Source organism: Crotalus tigris, unplaced genomic scaffold, assembly GCF_016545835.1.
Source record: "Crotalus tigris isolate CLP2741 ecotype Arizona unplaced genomic scaffold, ASM1654583v1 scf7180000017564.2150845, whole genome shotgun sequence".
Lineage (NCBI taxonomy): Eukaryota > Metazoa > Chordata > Lepidosauria > Squamata > Viperidae > Crotalus > Crotalus tigris.
In genome coordinates this window covers 1,498,574-1,509,394 of record NW_024096475.1, presented here as the reverse complement: position 1 = coordinate 1,509,394, position 10,821 = coordinate 1,498,574, and the positions used below count along the sequence as shown (strand labels likewise).

The 10,821-nt window shown below is 42.0% G+C and overlaps 1 protein-coding gene across 1 annotated transcript; it reads left to right on the top strand.

The window, feature by feature from the left end:
* Positions 1-842: 842 nt before the first annotated feature.
* EDN1 (endothelin 1) lies at positions 843-8,893 on the top strand. The gene is made up of 5 exons (XM_039349374.1): positions 843-1,407; positions 3,023-3,164; positions 4,938-5,096; positions 6,298-6,411; positions 7,528-8,893. The coding sequence occupies exons 1-5, from the start codon at positions 1,344-1,346 to the stop codon at positions 7,667-7,669; spliced, it is 621 nt and encodes a 206-aa protein (XP_039205308.1). The 5' UTR covers positions 843-1,343; the 3' UTR covers positions 7,670-8,893.
* Positions 8,894-10,821: the final 1,928 nt, after the last annotated feature.

Below are 10,821 nucleotides of genomic sequence, written 5' to 3'. Positions count from 1 at the left end.
CCCTGCTCGGGCAGGAAACCCTACACCATTTCGGACAAATGGCTGTCCAGTCTCTTCTTAAAAACTTCCAGTGTTGGAGCATTTACTGCTTCTGGAGGCAAGAACTGTTTTTTTCCCCAGGTGTCAATCAGCTCCGAAAAGCTGCTTAAATGAGAAAAGTCTAAGGGAAAATTCACAACACTACTTAAAGCTAGGCCTAAATCTAGGAGAGCTCATTTGCAGTGTTGCTGTTAACAAAATCTGAAGAACATTTGTCTAGAATGAGTGTTATTTCAGATGGACTTTGCAAGAAGCCTCCATTTCAAGGAGCTGTTCTGCAATACAGTACAATGATCATGATCACCACCTTAGAGGAACGATAGGAAAACCGTATATTGTATATTATACAATATAACTGTTATTTTACTGGACGGGTCTATTTCTACAACAGAAATTTGCAGTCTGTGAAACCAAATACTTGGGTAGTTTTTTTTAAAAAAATCAATACCATAATAGATCAATCTGCCCAAACCTGTTGTCCACCCCAATATTTGGAACTCAGTTCTAACACACTAGCTAGTTTAGACGAGTTTGCGATCTGGGTGGAGAGTAATTATCACCCAACCATATTTGGAAGACATTTGTGAAATTCAAAACTGTTAAGGAATTGGTCCATGGTGAGGGAAAAGAAAAAGAGAATGCGCTTGCTTAATCAGGGAAAGATATAATTAGGCTCCTTATTGTTCAATTCTACACCAGAAAGAACTCACTATACAAATTCGGGGCGGGGGGGGGGGAAACCGGCCGAGGTTCTTGGCCAGCAGCACGCCCCCTGTGGGCAAAGTGCCGAAGGTGCTCTTCGTTTCGGGAGTCTTCCTTTCCTAAAAAGTCTGCGCCGCGTATTTATTTTCCTGTGTAACCCTGCCAGACGGCGTCTGCCTCTCTGAAGCTTGCAGCGATTTCCTTTCCAGCCTGCCCTTATCTTCTCCTGCACGTTGACTCCGGGTGACTAATAACACAATAACATAATAAAGTCGGATTTGTTTACTCCGCTCTCCAGGGGTGCTTATAAAAGGAGCCGCCGAGAGTCCACCAAAGGCAGAAGCGCTCGCGGAGCCTCGCTGTGGAAGAAGCAGCGCCTGCCCACCTGCTCCACCAACCCCTCCTCTTTGCGCGCAGCCTTCCTCTCGGTTGCCCAGCGGACTGCGGCCAGGGGGCTCAGCTCGGTGGCTTCGGGGGATCGAGCGATCGGACGGTCGCTCCGCTTCGTGTCTGCCTCCGCAAAGCTGCCTCGGGACTAAAGCGGGTTTAGAAGGCGTGAATTGCACTGCCCGCCCCTGGGGTTAGCCGGAGGAACCGTCGGGATGGATTACAAGCGGATGATCCTTCCCCTGCTTTTCGTGATCAGCCAGGGGGCTCAGCACGCGGGTAAGTTAAGGAGCCCTTTAGGATTCTAAAACTCTTCTGCAAATGTCTTAGCCCAGGTTGGGCTTTGCCTCCGTCCAAGGAAGACTGCGAACCGTTGATGCTCTGTGACCGAAAGCGTTTCCTCAACCAAGTCAGGAGCTTGCTTAGCCTCGCTAAGGGGCACTCCAGGGCTACGGTCCTCAAGGCAATTAATCCGAAATAATTAGTTGGTCCCAGATTCCATCCCGCAGGCAAAGTCTGCTCTGAGAGGCGGCGGAATCGACTGCTTTACCTCGCTATTTAGCGGTGGCCGTGGCAAATTTGGTTTACCTGGTGGAGGTTGGGGAGCAGGTTTTAGCAATAAAATTCTTTTTAAAAATACTTCCTAGGTGGGGTGGTGGTAGGAATAGTTCTGCCTGCTAGCTGCCCACTAGCTCTAGGCGATTAGCCAGAGGGATGATTCAAGAGTTGGAAAGTTAAGAGATCCAGGCAGCAAAATTTTGGGACACTTGAGCGGGTGACTGTGAGCTGCCGCTGGTTGGGCAAACCCTAAAAGAATTCAGAGACTTCACATTCACTAGCAAACCCCACACTCGCTAGCGCTGATGCCGTTACCTAATTGGATAATGAAACGTCTGAAAGCAAGCAACCAAACTCAAGAGAGCACCAAGGGCTCCATATAATTAGGAGAGCGCGAATCCATTGATTTAAAGGAGGCGAGGTAAATGGGCTTAAAACTGGGCATCCTCAGCTGCGATTCCCCCAAGGCGCTAAACCTGAACAAACAAATTCGTACGATACGCGGCCGAACCAAAACAATTGTAGGCTGGCAGGGCTCGTACCTCCTCGACGCAGAATATGTTTTGCTCGGCTTTGGCTCAGCCACTGTGCTACGTAAAGCACGCTTTATAGCTTATCGTATTGTGCCAACTAGAGGTTACTAACTCCCGATTGAAGCAACTTGCTCCCTTTTTGCAGTCGAGCGCGAGTTCAGATAGCTTTTCCCAGCCTCGCCTCGTTCACAAGTGCTGGTTTGGCATTTGGGGAATAGCGATCTCAAGTTTGTTTTGAACACGAACTTCGACTTGGACGATCCCGCTGAAGCGCACGGTCCTCGAAAACTGTCCGGAAAGGGCTTTTCTCCTCTCCTTTGCTTCTGCTCGGAGAGGTAGCCGATCCCAGTTCCCTGCAACTCTTGGGGACTACACTTCCCATGAACCGCACTGCCTGATAATCACCGGGGGGGGGGGCCTCGCTCGCCTTCGCAGTCAGATTGACCGTCAAGCCAAGAGAGAGAGAGAGAGAGAGAGAGAGAGAGAGAGAGAGAGAGAGCGAGCTTGGTTGGCTTCAAGGGACGACCGGAGCGGGCTGTGCGCTTCGGTTCCAAACCGGCCGCCGCGGACTAGCCGGTTTGTATTTCCCGGTCTGGCCCTTGGCGTTTCTTAATGACGCGGCTCGCCCAGCGAGAGGAGCCGTGTGCAATTCTTGAAGCTGCGGCAGCGGAGCTGCTCCACAGGCTTCCACGGGCCCGTCAGGCTTCCCCGAGTCTCCTCCGTTTGTCTGAGATTCTCTCCCTCCCTCTCCCCTTCTCTCCCTCTCCCTCCCTCAGTGACGCTCTTTTTCTTGCCTTCCTCAGGTGCAGCGGTCGATGCCACCAAGCAGCCCGCGAGCGCCCCCTCGCCGCCGCGCAGAGTGAAGCGTTGCTCCTGTTATTCCCTGATGGATAAAGAGTGCGTCTATTTCTGCCACCTGGACATCATCTGGATTAACACTCCCGAGTAAGTAGGGCCTCCTCCTTGGCACTAAGCCATTAATGTGTTTTTTTATCGCTCCGCGGCTGTGTTTAATTAGTCTAGGATTCCTCTGTTAAGGCGAGTTCAGCACATCCCTCCTTTATCTGGCCAGGGCTATCTGAATTATCAGCCAGATTCAAAGCAGCACAAATGGGAAGTCTAATTGCACTTTAGACCCAGGATAATCTTGGGAAAGTGCTTTTGGTTCGAGCAAATGTTGCTTGCTCCTAGCACGTGGAAGAAGCAAACAAGAAAACTTGGCATTTTGCAGATATGTTGGATTATGGATTCCATCCTACTGATTGTGGTAATGGGTGTTGTGGTTCATTGAAGTGGAGAGTACCAGGTTAGAATAAGCGGGTGCAAAGATGAGCGTGTTAGCGTAACAAGTGCACAGCACAGAACTGTTCCTGGAAACATAAGTACAGGTAGTCCTTGATTTACGACCACAGTTCAGCCCAAGGCTTCTGTTGCTAAGTAAGACATTTATTAAGTGAGTTTTGCCCCGGTTTATGACCTATCTTGCCACAGCTGTTAAGTGAATCACTGCAGTTGTTAAATTTGTAACACGGTTGTTAAGTGAATCTGGCTTCCCCACTGGCTTTGCTTGTCAGAAGGCTGCAAAAGGCAATCACATGACCCCAAGATATGGCAACCGTCATAAATATGAGTCAGTTGCCAAGTGTCTGAATTTTGATCCCCTGACCGTGGGCATGGTGCAATGGTCATAAGAGTGGAAAACGGTCATAAATTTTTTCAGTGCTGTTGTAACAGTCCCTGAATGAACTGTTGTAAGTCGAGGACTCTATTGACACAATTCTTTTGGATTGGCCTTTACATCTAATACAGTTGCATTCTTAGCTTTGCAATCTTGACCTTTGTAGCTATGAATTTAAGGATGCCACACTGCAGCCTGGGCAGTAAGGATTATTAACAGCAGCAAAATTTGTTTGGATATATTTCTTAATTTTGCAGTGTATTTTCATGGGCTGTTTTTATCAAACTGACAAAGCCTTGACTTTGTCAGTCTACTACAGCATAATCCTAAACTTTAATATAGGCTTTTCTGGATCATATTGTATTATACACACACACACACACACACACATGCACACACAAACACACAAACACAAACACAAATATATATGTTTGATAGTAGAGCACTGTTCAAACAGGCTCAGCTATTTGCTTTCATGCGTGAAATCTGATTTTAATTGGTTCATTTGTGGTATTAAACTGAAATTGGCTTGGTGCATTATGAGCAAAGTCTGTAAAGACAAACTCTGGCCACTGTGTTCTCCTATGGGACTCTGCTGCATTAGCTGCATGCAAGGCAGAACTGCAGTTAATCAAATTAGCAGAGGCAAGCCAAAGACAGGCTCCTATCAGACAAATCATGTTGTGTAATCCTTGACAAGCATGCTGAAATGTATTTGAAAGCCACCATCTGCTGCTAGCACATACCAACCTTCTTTAATTATTTGGCTCAGAGGAGACATACTCACAGTGTGTGAGGCAGTTTCAGGGTGCTTCTTTGCTAAGAGGATGTTAATGGTGCTAAATTATTAGAAGTTTGAACTGACCTAGGCCTCGTAGATAACTGTGTGGTGTGTATGGAGCTTGGTAAAACCAGACGTTTTATACCAAACTGTAGTTCCAGCCTGATTCTGCCAGCATGGTCTCAGTGGTGAGGGATGATGGGAACTGTAGACCACATGTTACTCATTAAATAATTTTTCTATTATTGTTTCATGATAGGCGGATTGTACCATATGGGCTTGGAAGCTTTTCTCGAACCAGGCGGTCCCTAAAAGATTTAACGCTTGAGACACTTCAGCCATCTGACAGTAGATGCCACTGTGCTAGCCTGAAGGACAAGAAGTGTATGAACTTTTGTCAGGCAGGAACAGAGCATAGGTAAATTTTGTTTTGCTTTCTTCTAGCCTTTAGTGAATAGATTATAAACTGGATTCCAGTATATCTACTTCATTTCTAAATGTTTGAGCTAGCGTAGCCTGAACATTTAGCATTTAGACTTATATACCACTTCACAGTCCTTTACAGTCCTCTCTAAGTGGTTTATAAAATGTCTGTACATTCCCCCTAACAATCTGGGTCCTCATTTTACCCACTCCAAAAAGATAGAAGGTTGAGTCAACCTTGAGTCAGTCAGGATCGAACTCCTAACAGTGAGGTGAATTAGACTGCAATACTGCACTCTAACCACTGTGCCACCATGGCTCAGTTAAGTTAAGTGACCAAAAGTTACAGACTTTGAAGCATGTAAAGAAACAGGTTGGCATTAAAGATAAGCATATTCAATTAGCATTGGGATCCTAGTATCTATTTAGACATGATACCCAATGGATGATTTTGAGCAAGGACAGGCAATTGATGGCCTCTTTTGAACTTCAAGTGTCATCGTTCCCAGTCAGTCTGACTAATGGTAGAGGTCTATCAGAGTGCAGCTCTTAACATTTGGAGGACATGGGATGGTTCTCTCTGATCATGGATATTTTCTTCCAACTAAATCAGGGATCTGACTGACTGAGGAATTCTGGGAGTTGAAGTCCACAAGTCTTAACATTGCCAAGTTTGGAGACCCCTGAACGGAATCAGTGCAATTAAGATAATAAATATGAACCACCTTAGCCATGGAAGCTCATTTTGTGGCTTTGAGCTAGTTACCCTCTCAATTTATTCTACTCCGTAGAATTATTTGGGGGAAACAGGGGAAAAGATAGTGATATGAGATCCTGGAGAACATCAGGGTATTCATTTATTAGATTTATATCCTTCCTTTCCTCAGACCCTCTAATTGGCACATATATACTTCTTCCTCCAAACTTATTCCTCCATAACCTTATGGGAGAGGTTGGGCAGGATGAAAGGCCAAGAGTCACTCACTAAGCATCTGTGGCCTTGGTAGAGTCCTAGTCTTGCTTCACAACCCCTATACCATATAGGCTATCTAAATCTGAATAATTAAATGAATGGATGGATGTTGTAAAAATAAAATAGAGGAAGAATAAGATTTAAGATTTAATACATGTACTACAATATGGGCAAGAAGTATGAATGTTTCTCATAGCTGCATCTTTTTTATTGATATGAACAGGTCTCAGTCCACTACAGAGAAGAAATGGAAACATCTGCTTAAAGGGAGAGATTGCAAAGGGCTTGGACTGAAGTGCACATTTCATCAACTGGCTGAAAGCAAGAAAACGAAGAGGTAAAATTTCCTTTCCACCTCTGGAAAATGATTGATTCCAATAAATGTACTTCATACCACAGCAGAATAAGTAAAATCTCAGACAAGGAAAAGTTATTGTTTTTTTTCCCCTAGTGGAAGCTGAGTGGACTCTGCATTTTCTTAACTGGTGTATATAGCTGATTCCAGTTTTTGGAAATGAAGATTTATGAGTTGCGAAATTTTCCTTAGACTGACTTGGCAGAGGGCTTTTCCCCAATGTGCAGGGTTTTTAATTAAGCTACCAATTTACCAGACCTTGAGCTGATAGTCTCTGCAGGGAACTGACCAATTTTCTGCACTGATTAAGGTCATCTGCATAAAGATGTAAATGGCACAATTCATATTGTTATGCAAATCGCCCAAGGAGATAGTCTTAATTTAATGAATGTTTGTTAATAACCAACCCCTTCCCTTTCCAATATTCAATTAAAATGAGGTTTGGTTACCTATGATGATGGTTATCATCATTCTTATAGATGATAATGTCATTCTTCCCAGAGCCTTCTTTTTAATTTTGCATGTGGGATCTTCTTGTTCCATGTGCCATGTTGAATATGGTGGGAGAGATTTCATTCATATTTCCTTTCTGCTACAGCTTTAACAGAACTCAAATATAAAGGTGCTTAGCAAGTGGAGGCTTTTAGTATCCTTTTTCTTGATATATTATATTGATTGATATGTGCCCTCAAATTGGTGTCAATTCTTAGTAATTCCATAAATAGATGATCTGTCCCCAGCCTGGTTCTTTAAGTCTTCCAACAATGCACGTTGCTGTCATTGAGTCTATCATCTGTCAAATATTAGTTATCTCCTGAACTTCTTCCCAAAGTGAGGTAAATTTGCATGCTACAAGAATATGTAAATGTATATGCCTTGCATAACATCTCCAAAAGTAGTATGAAAAAATAATAATACACCTTTAGATATTCATATGTAAATCTGGGTTACAGAGATTAAAAAATTTGTATTTCCAGAAAATGATAATTAATTAAATGTTCATGTGACTAAGACAACTAACATATTTGACATCTCTATTTATACATACGCCAACATATTTGATCATTTAAATTGATGAGTTCTCTTTTATTTTTGCAGGTTGGATACTCTTCGAAACAGTATCAAAGCTTCTTCCAATATTGCCAAACTGGTAAGCAAGCTGCACAAACTGAAGCAGTTGAAGCATAACCGAACATATGAAAAACAAAACATCTGGCAAAGTATGAAAATGACATCGTAGTGGAAAGATCACCAGTTCTAATCCTCAAGTCATCAAGACTTTCTGGCAAAGCTTCGCTGAGACTTTGTTTTGGCTTCTTAATATTCCACTTCAGGAAAAGATCAAGGAAAGTTGATCTAAATATTAACTCTGTAAAGTAAAGGAGATCCCACATAAATATACCATTCAGACTGTTGACAAAGCAGATAAACACTGGCATCTTATTGGAATTCAGTTGGTTCCAGTGGGTCAAAGAACATTTTTTCAACCAATTCCTTTAAAGATTGTCAAATGAAGAATGGACAATTTTGGGTCCCAGCTCCAAAAAGAGAGTAACATTTAAAGCATCAACTCCTTTGATTTGTCAGGTTTCAGCCACAGTATAACCCAGGCAAGATCAAAAATAGAAAGATCAAGATTTGAAAGGGAAGATGCCTTAGTTCTGACCCTGATTAAAGGCCAAATAAGTGTGCTATTTTGATGGAGGCGCATATTCTAAATTACAGGTCTACCTCATATGCTCGAAATTGCACTCCTGTCAAACTAACATTACAACTATTTTGTGAGTTTTGAGTGTTGGCTTCAACCTCTTACCTTTAATCACGATTGCCTATAGTCTAGTTAATTTAGTTTCAGACTTTCACGATTGCAGATTAAATTTGTCTACAATCTGGTGGTAAGGGAATGAAACAAATTGCCTCCATCCCAAAGATGCAATGTCATTTGAGAATATAGATTTCACTGTTTTTCAGTGGATCATGTTTTTAAAAGAGTGTTAATTAGAATCGGAGTGATAAAGGATTGTTAATACATGAAGTTCAACATATATGAAAACACCCAAAATTTAGTGCCATTGAGTGAAACGTGAATTGGATGACCAAAGTTGTACTAAGAGGTTGGACTGTCTACTTTTGTTCTTTATAAATAAAATTTGAAGGCAACAACTAGTTTAAAACTAAGATCAAATGCTTATCCTGAGCAAACATGAATAGCAATGGATTTATCTATATGATAAATTTTCTGTATAATGTTTTTGGATCATATTTTGTATGATCTGTTCTTTACCATTATACATTTATATTCAGGTGATTGTCAATTATATTTACTATGTTGAACGTATATTGAAACAGGCCATATTGGTCTACATGTTTATATGTTTTATAAATTTCTGTATGAAATTGGAAAATTCTTTATGCCTGGTAAGGTAAATATACTAGAAATAAATATTTTTAACTATTCAGTTTATTTTATAGTATATTGAATTATTATTTTTGTACTCTTATGTTGCTTCTTCACTTTCATTAACTTAGCATTTTCCATTGCTACAAGATTTCATACACATATTGTATATGGACCACATATCCTGTCCTTCTCGCAAGTACCTAATTTGAACGGAGTCTTAGGAAACAAAATGTTTTATTCCATACTTGGATCATCTAAATTGCATTATCTAGTGTTCCTTGTAAGTACTTCAGAAGAATGGGTACTGTATATCAGACATCAAACAATGGTATAACAGACTTGGAATTAGCTTTAATATACACCCTCATAAAACAAATACATATCACTCAGGTTAATGATTGCTCAAAATATCAACGCAAATAGGTTTTTCATGCATAATTTATTTTTAAGTGATCTATATCTACAATGCTGGCAACCTAAACAGTCTCTTGAAATTACAACCCCTTGTACAAGTAGTTACAGTTGACTTACAAACATAATTGGGACAAGAATTTTCATTGCTAAGCAAGGTAGTTAAGAAAGTCATGCCCAATGTTGTGGCCTTTTTTTTGGCACAGTTAAGTCATTATGGTCATTAAACGAATCCAGCTTCCCCAATTGACTTTGCTTGTTGGAAGGTCGCAAATGATGATCAACCTTGGAAGCTACTACCATTGTAAATACATGCCAGTTGCCAAGCACTCAAATTTTGATCACGTGACCATTGTAGCTTTGAATGGTTGCTAAAGGAATGATTGTAAGTTAAGGACTACCTGTAAACTATGAAGAAGAAAACAGATTGTGTTTGCTCATGAAGAAGGCAACAAGACTCCTACTCTGAACTAAAGCAGGGGTCCTCATCCCCCAATCCGCAGACTGGCATTGGTCCACAACATGCCAACAATTGGTCTGCACAAACAAACAAAGCCACATCTGCAAAATGGAGGCAGCACATGAAACCACGCCCCCTCTGGTCCACGGAAAAACCTCTCTCCACAGAACTGGTCCCTGGAGACAAAAAGGTTGGGTGCCACTGAACTAAAGCACATATAAGCTGCCTCTTGGTTAAATGAGGCTGGGGAACCCACAAATGTTTGACTGACTCAGCTTCAAGGACCTACACATAGGGAAATGAAGAAGGACTCAAGTTAATTCAACCAATTCACAATGGTTTTCAAGGCATCCTTGATGGAACCACTAGTAAAAGCAGTCAGTGCAATGTAAAGTCTTTGTGTGATATTTCCCAAGGAAGACAGGGTGGAGCTGAACGTATCCTTATTGTAGAATGCTTGCGGTAGGGGAGGAAAGGGACCTGTTCATCTTCTTTTTGATTCCCGTAACATTTCCAAAACAGTCTCTGGTAGCTCCCAACTGTCCCAGGCAATTAGTCACATTAGTACTAGTAATATTAAAGAGGGTTAAGAATTCAGGTGAGTTTTATACTTTCAAATGAAAATCCTACACACAGACACATTAAGGCAGCAGGATTCTTGTTGCTTTCTTTGTCCTTTTCAGCAGAAATTGGAGGGCGCTTGTTGTGGGTTGTTGGTGTGCGAATGAAAGCAGAGCAGTCAGCACCTGTTGCTTGTTTTGGAAACAGCCCCAAGAGTTCTTGTCAATGTGAGAATCAGCTGTCATAATAACTTTATGTAGAGGCCTCATGAGTTGCATCTGCAAGTCGACTTGATGCAAGGGCTGAAGTTGTCAAAGCAGAAACTAGGGATTTTCAGGCTGGACAGCAGCATTAGGCAAATAGGAAACAAGTACAATTTGCCCTATTTTGCGACCTTTCTTGCCACAGATGTTAACTGAATCACTGCAGCCGTTAAGTGAATAACACAGTTGTTAAGTGAATTTGGTTTCCCCGTTGACTTTGCTTAGAAGAAGGTTGCAAAAGGTGATCAGGTGACCCCGGGACACTGCAACCATCATAGATATGAGTCAGTTGCCAA

Bases quoted from the DNA above. Each gene is read 5' to 3' on its own strand.
- EDN1 (XM_039349374.1), top strand. From the start codon at position 1,344: ATGGATTACAAGCGGATGATCCTTCCCCTGCTTTTCGTGATCAGCCAG. The intron at 3,165-4,937 runs GTAAGTAGGGCC...GTTTCATGATAG, and splicing joins ATCTGGATTAACACTCCCGA to GCGGATTGTACCATATGGGC. The intron at 5,097-6,297 runs GTAAATTTTGTT...TGATATGAACAG, and splicing joins CAGGCAGGAACAGAGCATAG to GTCTCAGTCCACTACAGAGA.